Below are 19,378 nucleotides of genomic sequence, written 5' to 3'. Positions count from 1 at the left end.
CATTTCCCTATTATAATTCTATGTAATCCAGCTTATTTCACCTTTTTACCAAATGACCATGCTAACAGATAAGAATCATTAATAAATCTGATTAAGATATTTTGATTAATGAGTTGTTAGTGAGTATAATGATTATTTGCAGATCAATCATGGTGGCTTTAATCATTCCTATCAACACCTCCAACAGTATTTATACACAATTTGCTAGCATGCCCATGGTTAATGGTCCCCTCAAATCCCTTTCTTCCTTCCACAAACCAAAAATCTTCAGCCCAACCACAAGAATCTTTTCATAAGCTCTTCAGCTGTTGTGGTTGAGTAGGGCAAGCTGAAAAGGTCCTAGAGGACCACACTCTATCGGCAGCAGCAACAGCAAGCTGTTCTTCCCTTTTTCTCTGTTCCAATCACCTGTACATCTTTTCTTTTCGGAGGATCAACAACAATATACAACTCTAACAATCGAATGTTAAACCAATATAAGATTTATCATTGAATAACCCAGAGGAAGCTCTTCGGAAATGCATTTGAGGAGGAAATATAACTTTTTCTCTCAAAAGTCGAGAAAAATCTGTATGTCGAATACAAAAAAGTGGCCTACTGAAAGAAACTAAAACCCCATAAAAGATTACAAGAGAAATTACTACATGAGGCGTCATGCCATTTTCTCCAAATGGACAATCAGAACTTGCGGTTAGCCAAACCCATATCCCGCAGCTCCCGTCTAGGCTTGTTCTTTTTCTTCACATCGTTTACAAAAAAAAACTCTGATATGATCAAGAAGTAAACTAAATGGACATAAAATAGACCGAAAGGCACCACATTTTGATAAAATAGCCTTGGAGAGTTTTATCATATTTGAGAAGATATACCTGAAATACCTACCATACTGAGAGTGATCATGAACTTTTTTTTTTTTTATGAGAGCGAGTGATCATGAACTTGCATTTTTCGTTTGGGTTGGGTCCTTCAATTAATTTCATGTCAACTGTTATAGCTTTGCTTCCATTTGACACAACATCGGTGATTGTCTTGCCAAATTGGGGAATCCATGCAGTGCCATTTGGGAGGACCTGTTTATCCAGAATGAACTAATGGTGTGTTTGGTTGCAGGATTCCTAATTAGGATTCCTATCAAAAGTGGGATTTGGTAGGAATCATGAATCCTTGGTCTGTTTGGCTACCAAGAATCCTTGGACTCTTGAATCCTAAGGATTCCTAATTCCAAAATTTGTATTGGACCAAAATCCCACCCTACCCCCTAGGATTTGGTAGGATTTTGGATTTATAAACCTAAATTTCAAATTTAAAATCAACAAAAACTTATTTCCCTTCTACAAAATAATTTTTTTTTTCCAAAAATCATTATATTTTTCAAAAATCATTGTTTTTTTCAAAAATCATTATTTAAAAAAAAAATCGTTGTTGAAAAAAAAATGATTTTTGAAAAAAATAATGATTTTTAAAAAAATAATGATTTTCGAAAAAAAAATAATGATTTTTGAAATGAAGGAATCAAGAATCCTAGAATTCTTATTGGTTACCAAACAAACTAAAAGAAACCATTTGGATTCATGAATCTGTGGAATCATGAATCCCAAGGACTCATGAATCCGTGGATTCATGAATCCTGCAACCAAACGCACCATAAATTTCGTAAATGTTTAGGTGAAAAAGTATGATAGTAGTAGACTAGTACTATAACAGCACTTGAAACTAGAGCCCCTAACCTTTTCGAAATGTCATTTGTGTTGCATCCTTTACTAATCTCTACCAAAACAACTGGAATTCCAAATACCCAAGAACGAGAGAGCCAAAAACAACAAGTAAGAATTTTAATCAATCTTAATGCTGCCTGTTAGAAAAAATCAATATTCGGCTAAACTTTATCTGAAACCATGAAGAATAACTCTCAAGACGGTAATATCCTAACTATCTGTTTATCAACACGAACATAACATCCGTCCAGGTGCACAGTAGTTAGACGACTACCAAAATCAGGCACATATGTGAAGTTCAGACTTTTTAGTCTCATAGGAGTTTTACTTAACCCAGAGATGACTGAATTGAGAAGGAAGCAGGTTTCGTGCGTCAGCTCAGCTCCACTAATTTATTTTACAACACTTAAATATTCGTAAACCATACAAGCGATAAATCAGGTGTTTGCTCCATATTTTTCTTCCATTGCCATCTCCATTTCCACATTGTACTTTAATTTTGTGTGGATTTGTGAATTCAACAAGACATATTAGTAATTAAAAGATCCATGCCGAAAAGAAGTAACATCATAAACATGGTATAAACAAGAAAAAGTTGAAAGACGTGACCAAGTCGACTACGGTTCCATTACATAGCACACATAGATAAACACCAGAAAACAACTACAATATAAAGTGTTTAACCATCTTAAATGCTCTGGAGACTTTTTAGGATACTCAAACTTTTTCGCCTTTCATTATTTCGCTCTTCCATGGCCCTCGAAACAAAAATAAAATGGTGGGAGTTTGGGTGACATCTAATATTTTCAACCTAATATCTTGAATATCCTAGAGACTTTTTAGGAAGCCCCAAATCTTCCACCTAAAAGAACTAGGTTATCAATATAACGGATAATCAAGTACAAGGTGAAACCAAACTAGGCGGAAAATTGGTTCTAGTTCGGTTCATTTCTCACTCTATCCTTTTCCCTCCACTCAACTCTCCCCTCTGAAAGTCGCGCCATTCTATCTCTTCACTTCTCCTATAATAAGCTCTGACGATCGAGGAGACGATGACGACGATAATGTACTGCCAATCTCAGATGATAATATCACCTAAACTGTATCTCAATTCAATCACCATAAACTTCGGTATTCATAATCGTTTGAAATTCGAAATTCGATCATTTCTAAAACCTACCCAATCAAATTCAAATGAAATCTCTCAAAGATCATCGGTTGTTGAAAATAGCTTAAGAGTATTGGAGTGGGATAAAGTCTGTGATTCTGTTGCTTCCTTTGCTGGTACATCTTTAGGTCGACAAGCAACCAAGGTCTCTCTCTCTTTCTCTCTATATCTCTCTCTTTCTCTAGAAACTAATTTCTGATGTTAATTTATATTTTGATCTTGATAGGAACAATTATGGTCTCTAAATCAGAGTTACGAAGAGAGTATGAATCTTTTAGCTGAAACTAATGCAGCTGTTGAAATGCTCAAGTACGGTAACTGCGGTTTGGATTTCAGTGGCGTTAATGTTGCTTTAGTAAGTTCATGTTCTTCCTTGACGATTTCTAACAAACTTGTTGAGAATGGAGATTGAGTTAAACTTTAACCATGTAATCTGATAATATTTCAAAGCTTTTGGTAGAATTAAAAGTTGCTGTTGATACATCTTGGTCGAGACTCGAGAGTTATCTTTGATTAAACAAACTGAATTCAAATAGATTTTGCTTTTTGTATATAATTCTAGATGATCCTTGCAAGTGTTGTGGTGGCTTTAGATTTGGATCGCATCAAACTATCGAATTTTAGTTGTGAAAATAGGGTTCGAATGTCTCCATAATCTGGTCTATAGATTTTGTTAATAAGATTTAGAATTTAAAGCATTCTTCTCTTTTTTATGAGAAAGAAGAATAGAAACGGAAGGAATAGAATTGCAAACTCAATAACTCGTGACTTCACTTGTTTATATGCTTTTTGGCCTTTAGGTTGGCAACTGGGAAATTCCCCGCACCCCCTTATTGAGCATTTATTCATTCATATGTCTATGTACACTCTATATCCTTGAAGGTGAAGTCTGCGATGGAACATGCTTCAAGAGGAATGGCCATCGAAGCGAACGAAGCACTTGCAATTGCTGCCCTTTTACAGTTCGCGGATGTGTTGCAATTTAATTTGAAAGTTGCAATCAAAGAAGATTCTGATTGGTATAACCGTTTCATGCCTCTTACTAAAATGGTGGGTTGTTTACCATTTTTATTACTCCAATGCAAAATGTTAAAAAAAACTCTAATTGTTCTATGTGAAGTCTTGATTGAGATTCTCTTTCCTAAATGTCACTAGAGAGATCCTCAACTCAAAAGACATCTCCATGCAACACTCTAAAAACTTAAAAGTTACTTAGGTGTCATTTCCTAAATAGGTAGTTTTGCTTTAATATTGAGTGGATAATTGAGATCCTCAAGAGGAATCTCAAATATTGAGTTTATTCTTGAGACATCTTAGAACTAAATGCTGCCGCATCATCTCTAAGACTCAAATTGAGTTTTGCAGGGGGAGAATTTTTTGTAAAAAATCTCAAAAAATCCTACTAGGCAATTATTCAATTTGAGTCTTGCATTGCAGATGCTTTTACATGCTAATTTTTTTCTGGGAGAATACAAAAAATTACTAAATGACCCTTGATGTGTATCATACACTTCTACATGATAGTAAAGCTTTCCATCACTTAACAGTGTATGTGCTTCCTACATGATAGTAAAGCCTTCCATCACTCTACACTGTATGCTCTTCCTATTTGTCTAGAATAAATTTAGACCAACTCCCACTTGACCGCCTACCTGACTCCCTATGTGTTAATTTTGAGATTTTCAAGAGTTTTCAAGATTCAAAACACGGATCTTGAGAAAAAGGTGATAAATGAATGATAAGATTGTTTGAGGCGGTCAAGTAAGAGGTCTAGTGGGAGTTAATCTAGCATCATTGTCTGTTTTATTCTTTTCGAAGAAAAAACTGTTACATAGTTTTTTTTTGTGTGTAAAGAAAAATATTACACAGATTTAATGAAAACCATATCTTATAGGACCACATCCCTCTACTAAGAAATCCTGATTGGTAGTTCCTTGAACTTTGACACCCACAAGTTAATAGTCTTCGTGATTACTATGACGATTTATTCTTCTATCCCTTCATGCCTCTCAAAATCATCCTCTAATGTGATTGCTTCCCTGACTTGTAGATAATGGAACTGGTCACAAATCAATCACTTGTCAAGTTCATATTACAAGTGATAGATGAAGATGGTTGTATCAAAGACTCTGCGGTTTGTTCTTTATTGTTTTGCTCTCTTGCTTTCTTTTGTCAAAAACTCAGACACTACAATTGTTTCCTCTTACATGAATTGCTTCAGGAAATTTATATACAATGTTGGTTTCATGAGCATTTCATTTGTCTGAGATTGATAATAGAACACTTATTATTATTGTTCTCTTCTTATATGTTAGAGTTCGAACCTTAAGCGCTCACGTGATCAAGTGCGGGGGCTTGAGAGGAAGGTAAATACCTGATTCATGACACTAGCCCGAGTAAATGCAAAACTGTCAGAAATGTCAAGCATTTTATTGTTCACTTTTTACTTTTGTAATGATCCTTAAAGATTATGAGGACCTTTTTGGTTTATTACGCCCAACCGCGGTTCTGCGTAAACCCAACAAGCCAGCTTGATGTTGGACCTGTTTTGAGTTTAACAGCTGGTTGCTGCTATATCCCGGGTCATTGGGTTTGGTTAAATTTTTTATTTATGTGTCTTATGTCATGTGGTTTGCGTTTTTTTCCTTTCTTGTATTCAGTTGCATCAACTTATGGACAGCTTAATCAGGAATGAAGTAAACGAGACTTCTTCTATAGTAAGTGGTTGTTGATTGCAAATTTATGTTGAATACCCTCTCCTTGGTTGAATCCTGATTAGTTTTTCCTGTTATACCTCAGGAGGTGACTAAAATTAATGGAAGATGGTGTCTAAGATCGGAAATTGACCAGCTAGCTGATGTTAAGGGGCTATTACTGTCCAGGTATGATGCATGTATTAAATGTATATTTGACATTCTGTACGCACAATAACAGTTAAATATTCAACACTTTCTGCGGCATCTATCTGTAATTGCTTTTTGACCGTAATCTGTTGCAATTTGCAAGAGAAATCTGAGAATAAAGAGGTAAAATTCCACAAAAACATTTTTGGGGTAATACATGCACATAAATATGTAGTCAAATGATTTAACCAAAGTGACAATGCAACTAGAACACCCAATGGCCATCCTAAAGCTGCCTCTATCAAAATTGTTTCACTGAAGCCGGATTGGTGGATAAGAAACTAACTCAAATGCCACTGGATCCTTTTCTTCAAGTTGTTTCAGGGAATCATCTAGTTCTTTTTTGTTGTATTAGAGAATTTGTAGTTGTGTCTTCAATCCCATGGTAACCTATTTTCTAGTTAATGTACTAACAGGATTCGAGCATAGATTGTACTCACTTGTCACACTGTTTTGTTTCCTTGTTAAGTGTAGTTTCTAGATCCAATGATAGTAGAAACGTAGAATAAAATAAATCATGAAATAATGCTGAATTGTCTGCGTGCTTTCTATTTTCCTGGAAGAGTTCAAATTATCTTATGTGGTTATTTAGTTTAGTCCTGATAGACGCCATTCCTGTTTAGTGGTTCAGGTGTTGGAAGTTTGGTAGAGCCACTCTCTGCCATTCCATTAAATGATGAGTTGCAACAAGCAAGGGCCTTAGTTGCAAAGGCAGAGGAAGAAGTTCTTTTGAAGTTAACAGAGAAGGTTTTTCAGCTTTGTTTGTTTTAATCCTTTTCTTTGTTGTTTTAATCGTCATTCTATTCATTTTTTCATTTTTATTTTCTTGCTCCACAGATGCAGAGAGACCTTGATGATATTTATAGTTCTCTGAATACTATGATACAACTAGATATGGTGGGTACTCACTGATTTTCGCATCTTGTTCTTTTTGATAGACATGTCTGAATTGTTATTTTATTCATTTTTCCAGTCAAGGTTAGGTTTTTAAGGTGGTGTATAATTAGAAGTTTCTTTATAAAGTTGAAAACACTGATGACAATTTTCTGTACTAATTCCTGCAAATGTAGATAACTGCTCGGGCAAAATATAGTCTTTCTTTTGGAGGCACGTTCCCTGATTTATTTGTGACAGAAGATAAGGATGAGTATGCTTTATCGCAAACCACTCAGAGGAAATGGGCATTGTATATGCCAAAAGCTTACCACCCTTTATTACTTCAGCAGCATCGACAGAATCTGAAGAAGGCCAGAGAAGACGTCCGAAATGCTATCGCAGTAAGTTATGTTTGAGTAACAGGTTGATCACTTGATTCTTCAGTTTGTTTTGTCTCACTAATAATCTATTTGAACATATAATATTTCCTCAACTTCTTTAAGTGGAGCTTATGAAAGATTTTCTTCTAACATCCATTTGTGCCATTTATCTGAGCTTAGTCACTTCAACCTTTGGTGATTATTGCATTGTTTTCCACTTGAGATTGACAGAGATGAAAAATGGCCATGTGAAAATATCTTCATTTTCAGGATAGAAGAAGAAGGTCGCAAGGACAAACCATGTTAATGAAAGAAAATCCAGCAGAAGATCTTGCGTCACTAGAGATGCAGGTGCAAACTAAATGCTTGAATTTTAATTTTTATCCACTTCCTAAGGAAAATAATGTTGCCTATTGACATATCTTTGTCAGGATTTTCATAAAATTTTGTTTTAAAGGAAAATTCATCCTTAATTTCAGGTTAGCAGACTAGAACAAGCCCCTCCTGTTCCAGTTGATTTTTTTATTGGCAAAAGGACCAGAGTTCTAGTAATAACTGGACCTAATACTGGCGGCAAAACCATTTGCTTAAAGACAGTTGGTCTAGCTGCAATGATGGCAAAATCAGGTTGGTTCAACACTTAACCCAATTCTTATTCTTCATTTTGTTGGTAGAATTTCTAGGGTGGAAGAAGTCTTAGGTGCAGTCCTACTTTAACTCTTGATTACCATAGTTGCTAAATCTTGGTATTTAGGCACTGAACCGTTATGTATAATCTTGAGGTGTCTAGGTATCCCTGCATTTTTTGCTTGGTAAAAGTGGAACCTGAACAGGAATGTAAAGACAACTAAGGCAAGATGTCACTGTTTTACTAGTTGGTGCTAACTTCATTGACCGGCATCCCTAGAAGTTACAAATCTTTAAATTATTGGTTTGAACTTGACCTGCTCTAACTTAAGAAGCACCCAAGGAGTTTCCTCTCTACGGCGGAGCTATCTAGGTGGAATCAAGTGTATCAGATGATTATCTGAGCCTCATTGCTTAGGAAAACCTATATCCATGTCTAACCTTTTAAGATTCTCTTACTGTGTTATCTTCAGGTCTTTATATATTAGCTTCAGAACCTGTTCGAATACCCTGGTTTGATTCTGTTTTTGCTGATATTGGTGATGAGCAGTCACTGTCTCAATCTCTATCTACCTTCTCTGGTCACTTAAGACGGATAAGTGTAAGTTTGTTCATTTTAATTTCACGACTTTTAAATAGATCTGCATGTCACCATATTTCCATCCTAAAATTCGTGAATTCCATCTTGTGTGATGCTATTGCTAATGTTGTATAATGTTTAAGCTAAGCGTGAGGGGATTCATGTGTAAGGTTGTGTTGTCAGGTTAGATCGTCAGCACCCCAAGTCCCCTACCTCAAGTTAGGTTCCCTAGGCACTTGATGATGTTGTGTTGGGATTCAGTGGAGCTATATGGGTACCTTGTGTATATGTGGCGTGACCTTTACCTTCCTCCACCTTCTTTATTTTTTTTAATGCATAAATAAGATCTGCTTTTGGTTAGTGATTTATTAATACTGACTCCTCAAGTTGAGACACTTTCAAATTCAACCTTATAAGATTAAGGATCGTTGGTTGTCTTTCTTAATGATTAAACATATCACTTAATCTCGTTAGTTATGATTCTCATTTTTCTGACTAATTTTTTTTTACAGGCAATTCAAGCACAGTCCACAAATAAGTCATTGGTGCTTCTAGATGAAGTAAGTTTGAAGTTAGAAGGCCCTCTTTCTTTTTATAAATTTAATTATATTTGGTACACAAGGTCAAGTGCCAGCAGCATACTACTAACATGGAACTAAGGAAATGAATAGAAGTATAGAACATAACAAAATGAAAATACACCATATTTGATATCATTGTTCACTGATACCATAACTTAGCATTTATCTTACAATTCCCTTGGCATGGGCCTGTGGATGGGTTCTACTAGTCTACTTCCTCTTACCTTTGGCGATTGATTATCTGTTTGATGTTGTTTAGGTTGGCGCTGGCACAAATCCACTAGAAGGTGCTGCACTAGGAATGTCACTTCTAGAATCTTTTGCTGAAGCTGGGGCCTCCTTAACCATAGCAACTACCCACCATGGAGAACTTAAAACCCTCAAATATAGGTATTCAATAAAGGTTGAGTGTGGTTGCTGTATGCTCAGTTTCTCGTGTTCAACACTTGAGAGACTGTCTTCCAGGGTTGGGCTTTTGAAATTTTATGTGCTACTGTGTTATTGATACAACAATCTTACAACTCTTGCATGAGATTAAACTCACTACGTGTTTTACACTCTCAGATTGGTGGGTCTAATTTTCTTGCAATTCATAAATGATGGGGTATCTAGGAATGTGATGTACCACTGTAGAAACTAAAACCATACTTCATTATTTATATTAGTAGTTCCAGTTTATTCACCAAGTAGCTGTAGATTCAGACTTTGTTTGACTTGGGTTAGTGTCTATGTGTCATTGGGTCATCAAAATTATGTGCTTCCCTTAAAATTTTCTTTTAACATTCTTAAGATCTTTTTTGCAGTAACGATGCCTTTGAGAATGCATGTATGGAATTCGATGAAGTCAATCTGAAGCCAACCTATAAGATACTCTGGGGGATACCAGGTATTCACAATCTTAAATTCGTGTTTAGGTTATACTAGCACAACACAGAATCACAGTTGGCTTGGATTTCTTGTAACATCATTTTTATGCTGCATCTTGATGTTATACATGTGGAGTTCTATATTTCTTCCATTGTAACTCATAGCAAATTTCAGTTTTAACTTTAAGTTCTTCCAGATACGAAAGAAACCCATTTATAGATAATAATGCTGAAGAATTATGAACAAAGTATATTAGCACAAATATAACCCTATCAGTCTATCACTAAATGGATTTCTGTTTGGTGTATCGAAACAAAATATGAACATAATACTATTTACAAAATGATGCTGAAGAATTGTATTATAGCAAATAATAGGGGGAGGGTCAAACGCAAAACGAGGCAACACCAAATTCGTAGGGGGAGGGGTCGAACACAAAACGAGGAAACGCAAATCCGATGATTTGGTGTTGCAAAATAGATAAAAGAATTTGAAGTAAATGTCACCATATCTCAACCTTTTTGTCCTCATCCAAACAAACCATTAACGTTTTTACATATCATCCGAAACCATATTTGCTTTAAGCCTATGCGTGATATGCATTTGAAGTTGAGCACCATCTAGCTGCCTATTAACTTGCTGTCATGTCAATGTTTTAATAGCAAACTCCATGTCCATTTGTTTCTGTTAATAACTTAATCTAGCATGTTGCAGACTGTTTAGTGTAAATGTTTGTTCTATGTGAAACTAAATAACATAGCCTGGTGGTAATTTTTCCTACAGGAAGGTCTAATGCTATTAATATTGCTGAAAGATTAGGACTACCCACTAAAATTATAGATAGTGCCCGTGAAATGTACGGAACAGCTAGTGCGGAGATTGACCAGGTAACATTCTTTAGCTCATGTTTTTATGTCCTTCAGATTCCGCCACCTGGTCTCTTTCTTCCTATTTTCTGAGAAAAGACAAAATATTATTGGATTGGCCATGAGGAAAACAATTTATTTGTACTCACTAGTAAGATTGTCCCTCAGTGAAGAGTGAGAGACCATGCTTCACTTTTTTACAAACCAACCTATTTTCTATGAGAGAGGCACTTGTCCTAGATATACAATTCCGTGAGACTGTAACTACTTTTATACTTGATAAGTTTCGAGACGATCTATGGTTTATTTCTGCTACTTATGTCCTGAAGCAGTTCTCTTCGACTTCAATCTTGGTAATTTACTTTAAAATCCCTTAGAAAGTTCCGGTGGCACATCATTTATATTTAAAACTTCAAAACACACAAAAATTCACGCTCAGTCTTATGAATAACTTGATTTTATCTTACTACTTAAAGTTTGTAATTCTCTATATGTTTGGCGTCCCGGATTGTGATATATGCAATATTAGACGGTTTCGTCATGTATTATTTTATTTTACATAGTATCATTTTACGGAACACAGGTAATCATTGACATGGAGCGGTTCAAGCAAGAATTACGAGACCTTGCTCACGAGACACAACATTATTCAAAGTAACACGGCTCTTATGCTCTCCTTTATGGTTATATATGTTTGAAGAGAAGTGAAATTGTATGATTGTTCATATGTTTGAATTTATTTTTTAATCTTTTTGTGGTCTTAGACTTTCAAAAGAGCTTCGCGAGAATCTAGCGGCAGCCAAGCAGAAGATTAGAGAACATGAGACTGCACAACAGTACAGGAAAATGAAAGAAATATCTGAGGCTGCATCAACGGCACGTTCAAACATCCATAAAAAGTTACGAGAATATCGAGCATCTGCTGCTACTCAACCGCCTCAAAGTACTCCTGTATCTAAACTTCAGCATGTCACGACAGCAAATGTTAATCAACATATTACCAAAGAAAATGTAAAGAATCCAATTTCTGTTGAAGGCATCAAACAATTAAAATCAGGTAAAGTTCCTCTATACCGGCACAGCAATTCTTTACTTCTTTCTTGGTCAAGATGGTTTTCTTTCTTGCTTTCAAAAATTGATGGTCTAAACATTACTACCTATTATATTTTGATTCATAAGCTAGTTCGGTGATAAGACAATTCATTCAACCCAAAGTCCTTGGATCCAATACTTTCCGTTGAATAACTAGTTTCTTGAACATACTATTTTGCAGGGAAGCAGATACAGCTCCCTAAGGTTGGTGATGTGGTAAATGTCCCGTCCCTTGGTAAGCAAGCAACTGTGTTAAAGGTGGACACATCTAAAGGAGTGATTGTAGTTCAAGCCAGCAACTTGAAGTTGAAAATGAAATTAAGTGACATCAAAATCTAACGAGTGGTAAATATTTGTATTTCCCTCCAATATTTTTGTGTTAAAGGCACTATCGACGTTATCATGTAGAGATTTTTACACGACTTTATTTATGGGTTCGTACAGACATATTGGAAGTACATTTACGAGGAATCAGGTCATTCTGTTGACTTGATAAAAATTAACAGTTAAATGGAGATTCCCTGATCCAGTAGGACAACTATTCTGTTAGGATATCTTTCTGAAGAAAATCTATACCTCTGATTCCAAGGACTGATATGCGAGACTCTAATTTGGTGTAGATTTCATGTTTCTATTTCTCAGGGTGATTCGGCTCGGACCACATCCCCCGGAATAACGAACTCCAAAAGTGCTGGTAATGGAATTTACTTGAGAAAGCAAAACCTTTTGTCTGTAATATTCGGAATTGGCTAATTATGCATATTTACTCCTGTTGGATGTAGCGGTTATCGGGGCTCAACGAAATTGTGGAGTACAAGAGGTATCTCCAACCGTTTTTATTGGTAAGTTCGTCGCCCCCTTCACTCAACTAAACTTATGATGTCTATACGTACAAAAAAAGTTGTCTCGGTCACCTTGTACCTTGGTCATCCCTAGCTAAATAGCATCATTACTTCCAACGCATTTTACTTGTCCTGGGCAAAAAGCATTGTTTAGACGTATGAGATAAATACCCATAGAGAAAAAAAAAATCACTGTAATTCTTACAATGGTACGGGGAATAAGAAATTCACTCAAATCTGTAAAGCACAAAACATAAATCATAACATTATATATTCTTCATTTTATTTCAATAGTTCCATAATCATGTTTACGCGCACAATCTTAACCCAAAAGAATGAAATTCCAGTTAGAAGGCATATCTGTTTAAAGTACAGCTCCCTTAGAAGATATATTCTTAGACTCTTGAGACGGACCCGCCAACCAAAAGACTCTTCATATATGCAAGAAATATGTAAAAGAGTAAAACTATTCACACAACAAAATAACTATAGTGATACAACATATTCTTTTTTCCTATTTGAAGGTATATCTGTATAAATTATAGCTCCTACCAAAAGATATTCAAAAGTATATTGCCTTTTGAGACCTACACACCAACTGAAGAGACTCTTCATATATGCAAAAAAAAGTATATGTAAAAAGTATATTTGTTTAAATATATCTCTCACACGTTCGAAATATATCGAAATATTGAAATAGAAATTCTTTCGAGACCAACCCATCAACCGAGATGCCTGTTGTGCGCGATATAATAATATATGGTCCATCGCTGCACGGAAGCATATGTACCACATTTCAATATCATATATAGAATTCAGATCATGTAATCTTTTGACAGCATTAGTCTCTGTTCATAGCTCAAATTCTTTAGTAATTATTACATTAGAGAATTTGATTTAAGGTAATGGCATCCTATTCATCATCAACTCAACCCAGGATCTTTTTTTGGGTACAAGGAAGTGTTCTTTTCCCCAGGTCAAGAATTTTGTCTTCTTTTGTAAGCCAAGTAGGTGAGAATATTCCAATATGGTGTGCACACCAAATGACCAAACTCTTCTTTTACTCCTTTGTTTCTCCAAAGTACACTTGAACCCATTACCCTAGCTAGTGGATTTAAGAATATCCTTACTTAACCACTATATTAAGGCTTGATTCTAGGCGTCTAGCTAGTGTATATTATAAACTTTGTTCAACTTGATTTAAGTATACTTCTTTTTTTAAGGAAATGGTTGTCATCCTTTGAGATCTCATTCCATTAATTCTCCCAAAAAGGTTGGGAGTACAATGATAAATGATCCCTTTGTTGAGGGATAACTCCCAATACACTACTCCAACTAAAGATTGAGAACCCAAAAAAGTTGGTAGTACAATGCTAGTATATGATTCTTTTTCTAAATAATACAAAATCTATCTAGACAAGATATTGATTCTTTTTCTAAATAATACAAACTCTTCTTTTACTCCTTTGTTTCGATATCAGTCTTGCTTCATATTTTGCTTCCGCAATCTACGATTTTTTTTATCGTTGTAATTAATAACGGTTCAATCTCTTAGCCGATTATTTTCAAGTATCCAAATTTTTTTTTGTCATCTTCTTTTGGATTTTGAAGAAGAAATTCTATTCAAGACAGTAGCATTGATTGGGTCGTTTAGACCTAATAATCCTTTTTCCTTTTCATGCTTCCATCAATCTAGCGGAGGGTTGCACTATACTCAAATCAAAGAGAAGCATAATTTTCATGAAATCTTTTCTATCCCTCACTCGTCAATCCGAATCACAATCCAAGTTTTTGGATTGTTCATTCCGCACTCTTCCGACGTATTTTTCTAATCGTTGTGATTCCAAGTTTCTGAAATCATCTTCTTAACACCGTTATCTTGTTCACTCAAGTAATCAAGTAAGCTCTATCTCTTACTTCAATAATCTTTTTCCTTCAATCGACTTCCTATTCCAATTCAAAGAATTAGGGTTTCTGCTTCATCAACATCATCTCCTACGGTTCCGTCAACCGATTCATCAAAGTACTTTTCCGAGCAGGTTTATCATTCATCATTCAAGTTTCCGCCAATTCCAACGTTTTTCCATTCTTTCGTATCAAGAAACTGAAATTACATATTTCATTCAAACGTTTTATGTCCATTATGGAATGACAGAGAACATTATAACAACATCAAGATTGGTTCCTGACCTTTTTGCATGTGTCTTTGTATCATCAGTTCCTTGTTAATTGTCCACGTGATTCAATCATCATTTCCGTCTATTGAATTTCTTTCAAAACTCATAACAACTATCACTTCCTCTTCACATGGTTACAGGAAATTGTATCTATTTTCTGTCACGGTTAACTCCATTAATATCCCATCAGTTTTTTTTCCACTTTTTAGTATACCTATCACAATATACTAGTTATTCCAGAATATTGAAGAATGGGAAAGTTCTAGTTAATAAATTGAATCGATATCCCATCAAAATCTCTACGTTCTCTCTCTCACATCAATACAATCGATATCCCAGCAATTTCAATTGGATTTATGTTCATCATAAAACCTAGTTCCTCTTCACATGGTTTTGGGAGGCACTTCCATCTCACGTATGGTTCATGTCCACGTGATCTTGGGAGGCACCAATAACTTCTCCCATTCAGGGGGAGCCTACTTCTAAAGCACTTGGGCATGTTTTGTCAATTTTACCTCTTTTTCTGCCAATCGATTTTTCCGGTCTTCACTTTCACCAATCGACTGTTCCCATGGGTTTTGGACAATATCTACTAAACCACCACTGACTTTCTTTCAGTTGGGTGATGAATCAACAATCTCTTTTTTTTCTCGCTCTCAATATCGGTTGAGTTCTCTATTTGGTTGGATTTTTATCTCCATTCAAACTTTCACAATTTCCAAACATCTTTCCCAGCGATGTGCCAAGATTCCTTCAGTCGAAGAATTTCAAGTCTTCAAGCCTCTTCATATTACCACGTTGGCAAGTCTTCAAGTTCAAGTTCAAGCTTTGAATCCGACCGTATGCAAGTAAAATCCAATTGTACACGAGCAAAGTTCATCTTTTCCAAGTTCTATCTTCAAGTTGGATACTTCACATGTTCTGCAGTCCAACTTGAGGGGGAGTGTTAGGATATATGGAACAAGATCAACCGTCCAAGATATATGAAGATGAGGAAGATCGACATCAAGAGATCCGATGACCAAGATGAGTCCAAGATATTGAAGATATGAAAGATATCGAAGATATATTTAGGATGTCTCTTGTAACTATTTAATAGTAATATTGAGTAGAGATTATATTGTTTCCTAGTTTAATTAGGAGAAACTAGGAAACCCTAAACCCTATAAATAAGAGATGGGTTCTAGGAGTTTAAGCATTCGATTACTAATTAATCATTGTAACGAATCACCACAATTGTGGATAATAAAGTATGTAGCCGTTCTGGCTTTCTCCGAGGACGTAGGTCGTGATCCTCCGACCGAACCTCATTAAATATTGTGTTCTTTATTTTAGTTTATGTCTTATAGTCTATCAACTAACATAAACTTTCACACTAAAGGGTTACCCCTAGTAAGACTAAGGGAATAATTCATTTCTCTTTTGTGTTAGTTCGAGATGATATTCTCACTTATTTGATTAATAAACAGAAACTTATTAACATTGGGTTCTTATATGGTTTTTAGTGTAACTTGTGTGTGGAATTTTCATAGGATCTCTGTATAATTGTTTTCAAGGTCCAATTATACCTTAAAAATATTAAACCTCAAACTTAAAATATTAAACCTTAAAAATTTAGAAAGCGACACACTGGTAGTTTGGTTCAGGGTCAAACTATTGGAAATCCATAGTCTTTTATTGAGGTGCATGCTTGGAAGAGGAGAATATATTTAATAGAGTGGGCCTAAAAAGGAGTGTTTGGTTTGGTGGCAAAAAAGTCCATCTACTGCTTTTATGCTAAGATGGCATCAGGAAGGTGTATTCTTTGGATGTTGTTTAGACTTTAGATTGTTTAGCATTTCATTTTCGTGCATGGGAGATAAGTGAATCCACAAAAAATGGGTTTCTTACCATTTTTCATAGAAGTGTAAGCTTATTAACTTAACAAAACCCTAGTTTTTAGATACTTCCATTGGATATATTTCTCGATTTCTACTGAAGTATCAAACCTAAGAAATTTGCTGAAATAAACACGCTTTGTTGGGGTACATTTCTTTGTTGTGAAAGACAACTTTAGTGATACTTTATGACATGGATAACCTACTAAAGTATCTTGTGCTTCTCTCATAAAAAAAAAAAGTATCTTGTGCTTGTAATCTATAAAAAAATTGGTGAATACGATATTTTGACAGATTCATAAATAGCTTTACGAATATAATCATTTAGGTTAGTTGTAGAAAAAGTCATGTTTACAAAAATGAAATTTGTCGCAATAAATTAGAAATGTGATATCTTCATTCTCGAGGTGGGCTGACCTGCTACGAAAAGCTGGCTAATATTGTACTTCGGCTAAATTACAAATGTTACAAAAAAAAATACTAATATAAGCTAGCAATGAACTTGAATTATTTCAACAAAAAAACAATGAACTTGAACACACATAAAGTTTCTTCTTTTCATTCATCTTTCCAAACAAAAGAACTCTCTCTCTCTCTCTCTCTCTCTCTCTCTTTAAAACTACTCTAACCATTCAACTTGGATTGAATTTGGCCCTCTCTCTCTCTCTCTAAACCTAAAAAACAATAAAAACTCTCTTTATCTAAACCCTACCTTCTTCTTCTTCATTGTTGTCAACACCATTACAATCAATTGACCAACCAAACTCAAAAGTAACATCCAAAAAATACAACATTGTAACAAGAAGAAGACAAGAAAGAAACATAGGAATAGGACCAAATACCCACAAAAATAGTGGAAAAGAAAAGTAAAAAGCACGTAACCCTAATGACCAAAAATAACTACCCATATTCAAAGCTCTTCCCACATACTCAGCCGTTAGATTTGTTGATGATGACGAATTCAAACATCTTTGAACTGGGACATTAACTAAAATACTTGAATGACTATAATACCTAATTGATTGAACATTAAACAAAAAAGCTAACAAAAAACAAATCAAAATTGAGAAAAATTTCACTGAGTACCCAAATTCACTATCATCACCATAAACAAAACCTGATGTTTTTCTTTCTGTGTTTGTCATTAATACAGCTATTAATGAACTTAGCATAATAGCCGTTGATGCTAACAATGTTGATGCCATTATATTGTTCCTTAATGTTTGTACAGCTAAAATACCATTTTTTGATGTATCCTGTTTTCATTCAAAATCAACGGTTCAAAATATTACACATGCAAAAAAAAATTTAAAAAAAAAGTAAAAAAAATTTGAGATTAATGGCGTACCTTCATCATTGTTTGAACCCAAATTCTCCGATTAATGGCGTTAATTCCGATGACTGTTTTAGTGGGTTGTTTTACAATTCGATTAAGAAGCCAAATGTGATAAAGTACCATTAGAAGAAGACCTGAAGGAACAAGAATGTAATCTAGGATTTGTTTCTTCATTGATTTTGTTGTAGTGAGAGAAGAAGAAGAAGTTGATTAATACTATATGCAAGCTAGCTAAGTGGGTTGTTAATCTCTTGAAATGAAGTTGTTCAGATGAGATTGAAAGGGTTAAATTTATAGAGAGAGAAAGTGGAAAAGGGGAGAGAGTGAGTAATTAATGGAGGAATGAGAAAAATGTGGGATTGGGAACTGGTGAGTTGGTTGTTGGAGGAGAGGATCTTTTACGTGGAGATGACTGATTCTGCCACACCCCCTAATTTTATTTATCTTTTAATTAATTTTTATAAAAAGTAAATATTATATCGTATTAAATTTATTCTGTTTAACTATTTTTAACCAGTGAAGTTCAACTTCACTTTGATTCGATCATTTCCAAGTTGTTAAAGTTTGTTCTTTACACATGTTGGAAATTATAATCCACCTATATGGGATGGAAGCCACCTTGTGGATGGATATTTTTTTTTTTTTTTTTTTTTTAGAAGTTGTACGTATGTTGTTATATTTGGCACTTGATGCATCATAGATGTGATAAGTTCGATAACCGCCCACTACAAACACTGACAAGACCGGGTCGGTAGCCCAACTAGACAATGGCCTAATGCCCAACAACATTATTTACCCTCTAATAATCCCAATTCAAATAACTAAAGATTTCACCTTCTCTGGGATTCGAACCTGGAACCTCCAGGGCTTTCTAGAGTTTATGTCAACACCTTGGAACCACTTGTGGATGGATATTGGGCTTTGCTTTGAGGACTGTTCTCTTCTTGTATTGGTTTAGGTCCCAGTTTTCTTTCACGTTCTTGGATGATTTCATAAAGAAGGGTCTAAAGCTTAGCTAATTCGCAAATTGTAATGTGGGATAATGTCAATACTTAGATTTGTCAACACTAGCTTGCTCAAGTGGTTGAATGTGTTCACATAAACTTCAAAACTCTAAAGGTCCTAGGTTCGATTTCAAAGGCTGGAATCCATGATTTATTGAACTTGAGTTAGTAAAGCTGTAAATAATGTAATAAATTTATTGGGTTTTACGCCTCTTTCATTAATGTTGAACTTAGACAGTTATCATGCTTATCACATCTTATTGATGTATCCAATGCCTTGTAACGACTAACGTAGACCGTAGTCGATTTCTCAAAAAAAAACACTTAGATTTAAGATACTTATAAACTCTAGTGATTAATATGAAGGGCCTGCCCACTTTACCTAGATACTCAAGGACGACTCTGATTTGGGCCCATATGGGTAACCAAATGGTGGGTTCCCTGCTTTAATGGGACGATCATGCCCTTCAAAATTCTAGGTTAGGAA

General features: G+C 35.0%; 2 protein-coding genes across 8 annotated transcripts; one reads left to right on the top strand and one right to left on the bottom strand.

Moving 5' to 3' along the window:
• The first annotated feature begins 2,394 nt into the window (after window positions 1–2,394).
• On the top strand, window positions 2,395–13,724 carry LOC147534542 (DNA mismatch repair protein MutS, type 2). 7 transcript variants are annotated; one of them, XR_015228064.1, is made up of 23 exons: window positions 2,395–3,028; window positions 3,110–3,238; window positions 3,766–3,933; window positions 4,934–5,017; window positions 5,199–5,249; window positions 5,544–5,600; window positions 5,683–5,765; window positions 6,410–6,533; window positions 6,624–6,683; window positions 6,857–7,063; window positions 7,313–7,393; window positions 7,522–7,669; window positions 8,143–8,270; window positions 8,762–8,809; window positions 9,090–9,220; window positions 9,634–9,716; window positions 10,481–10,584; window positions 11,147–11,217; window positions 11,328–11,620; window positions 11,837–12,000; window positions 12,298–12,349; window positions 12,438–12,497; window positions 13,501–13,724. XR_015228064.1 is itself a non-coding variant. In XM_086649572.1 (21 exons), the coding sequence occupies exons 1-20, from the start codon at window positions 2,768–2,770 to the stop codon at window positions 11,992–11,994; spliced, it is 2,469 nt and encodes an 822-aa protein (XP_086505698.1). In that variant the 5' UTR covers window positions 2,395–2,767; the 3' UTR covers window positions 11,995–12,000; window positions 12,100–12,180. The 7 variants fall into 7 exon arrangements, 2 of the variants coding, with proteins under 2 accessions (XP_086505698.1, XP_086505697.1); XR_015228066.1 differs by having other exon boundaries at window positions 12,276–12,349; XR_015228063.1 differs by lacking the exon at window positions 13,501–13,724 and adding an exon at window positions 12,882–13,012 and having other exon boundaries at window positions 12,438–12,590.
• A 3,358-nt stretch (window positions 13,725–17,082) lies between these two features.
• LOC147534541 (uncharacterized) lies at window positions 17,083–18,231 on the bottom strand. The gene is made up of 2 exons (XM_086649573.1): window positions 17,900–18,231; window positions 17,083–17,807 (listed from the first exon to the last, which is right to left on the bottom strand). Exons 1-2 carry the CDS (start codon window positions 18,059–18,061, stop codon window positions 17,253–17,255), a joined length of 717 nt encoding a protein of 238 aa, XP_086505699.1. The 5' UTR covers window positions 18,062–18,231; the 3' UTR covers window positions 17,083–17,252.
• Window positions 18,232–19,378: the final 1,147 nt, after the last annotated feature.

Source organism: Eschscholzia californica, unplaced genomic scaffold (assembly GCF_041429995.1).
Source record: "Eschscholzia californica isolate CP2 unplaced genomic scaffold, dmEscCali1.0.p SCAF_6, whole genome shotgun sequence".
Classification (NCBI taxonomy): domain Eukaryota; kingdom Viridiplantae; phylum Streptophyta; class Magnoliopsida; order Ranunculales; family Papaveraceae; genus Eschscholzia; species Eschscholzia californica.
Note: the sequence above shows the minus strand (reverse complement) of the source record. Positions and strands in the feature narration are given on the sequence as shown.

Excerpts from the sequence above, each read along its gene's own strand:
- LOC147534542 (XM_086649572.1), top strand. The coding sequence starts at position 2,768 with ATGACGACGATAATGTACTGCCAATCTCAGATGATAATATCACCTAAA. Across the intron at positions 3,029-3,109 it reads TAGGTCGACAAGCAACCAAG|GAACAATTATGGTCTCTAAA; the intron begins GTCTCTCTCTCT and ends TGATCTTGATAG. Across the intron at positions 11,621-11,836 it reads CATCAAACAATTAAAATCAG|GGAAGCAGATACAGCTCCCT; the intron begins GTAAAGTTCCTC and ends ACTATTTTGCAG.
- LOC147534541 (XM_086649573.1), bottom strand. The coding sequence starts at position 18,061 with ATGAAGAAACAAATCCTAGATTACATTCTTGTTCCTTCAGGTCTTCTT. Across the intron at positions 17,808-17,899 it reads GGGTTCAAACAATGATGAAG|GATACATCAAAAAATGGTAT; the intron begins GTACGCCATTAA and ends GAATGAAAACAG.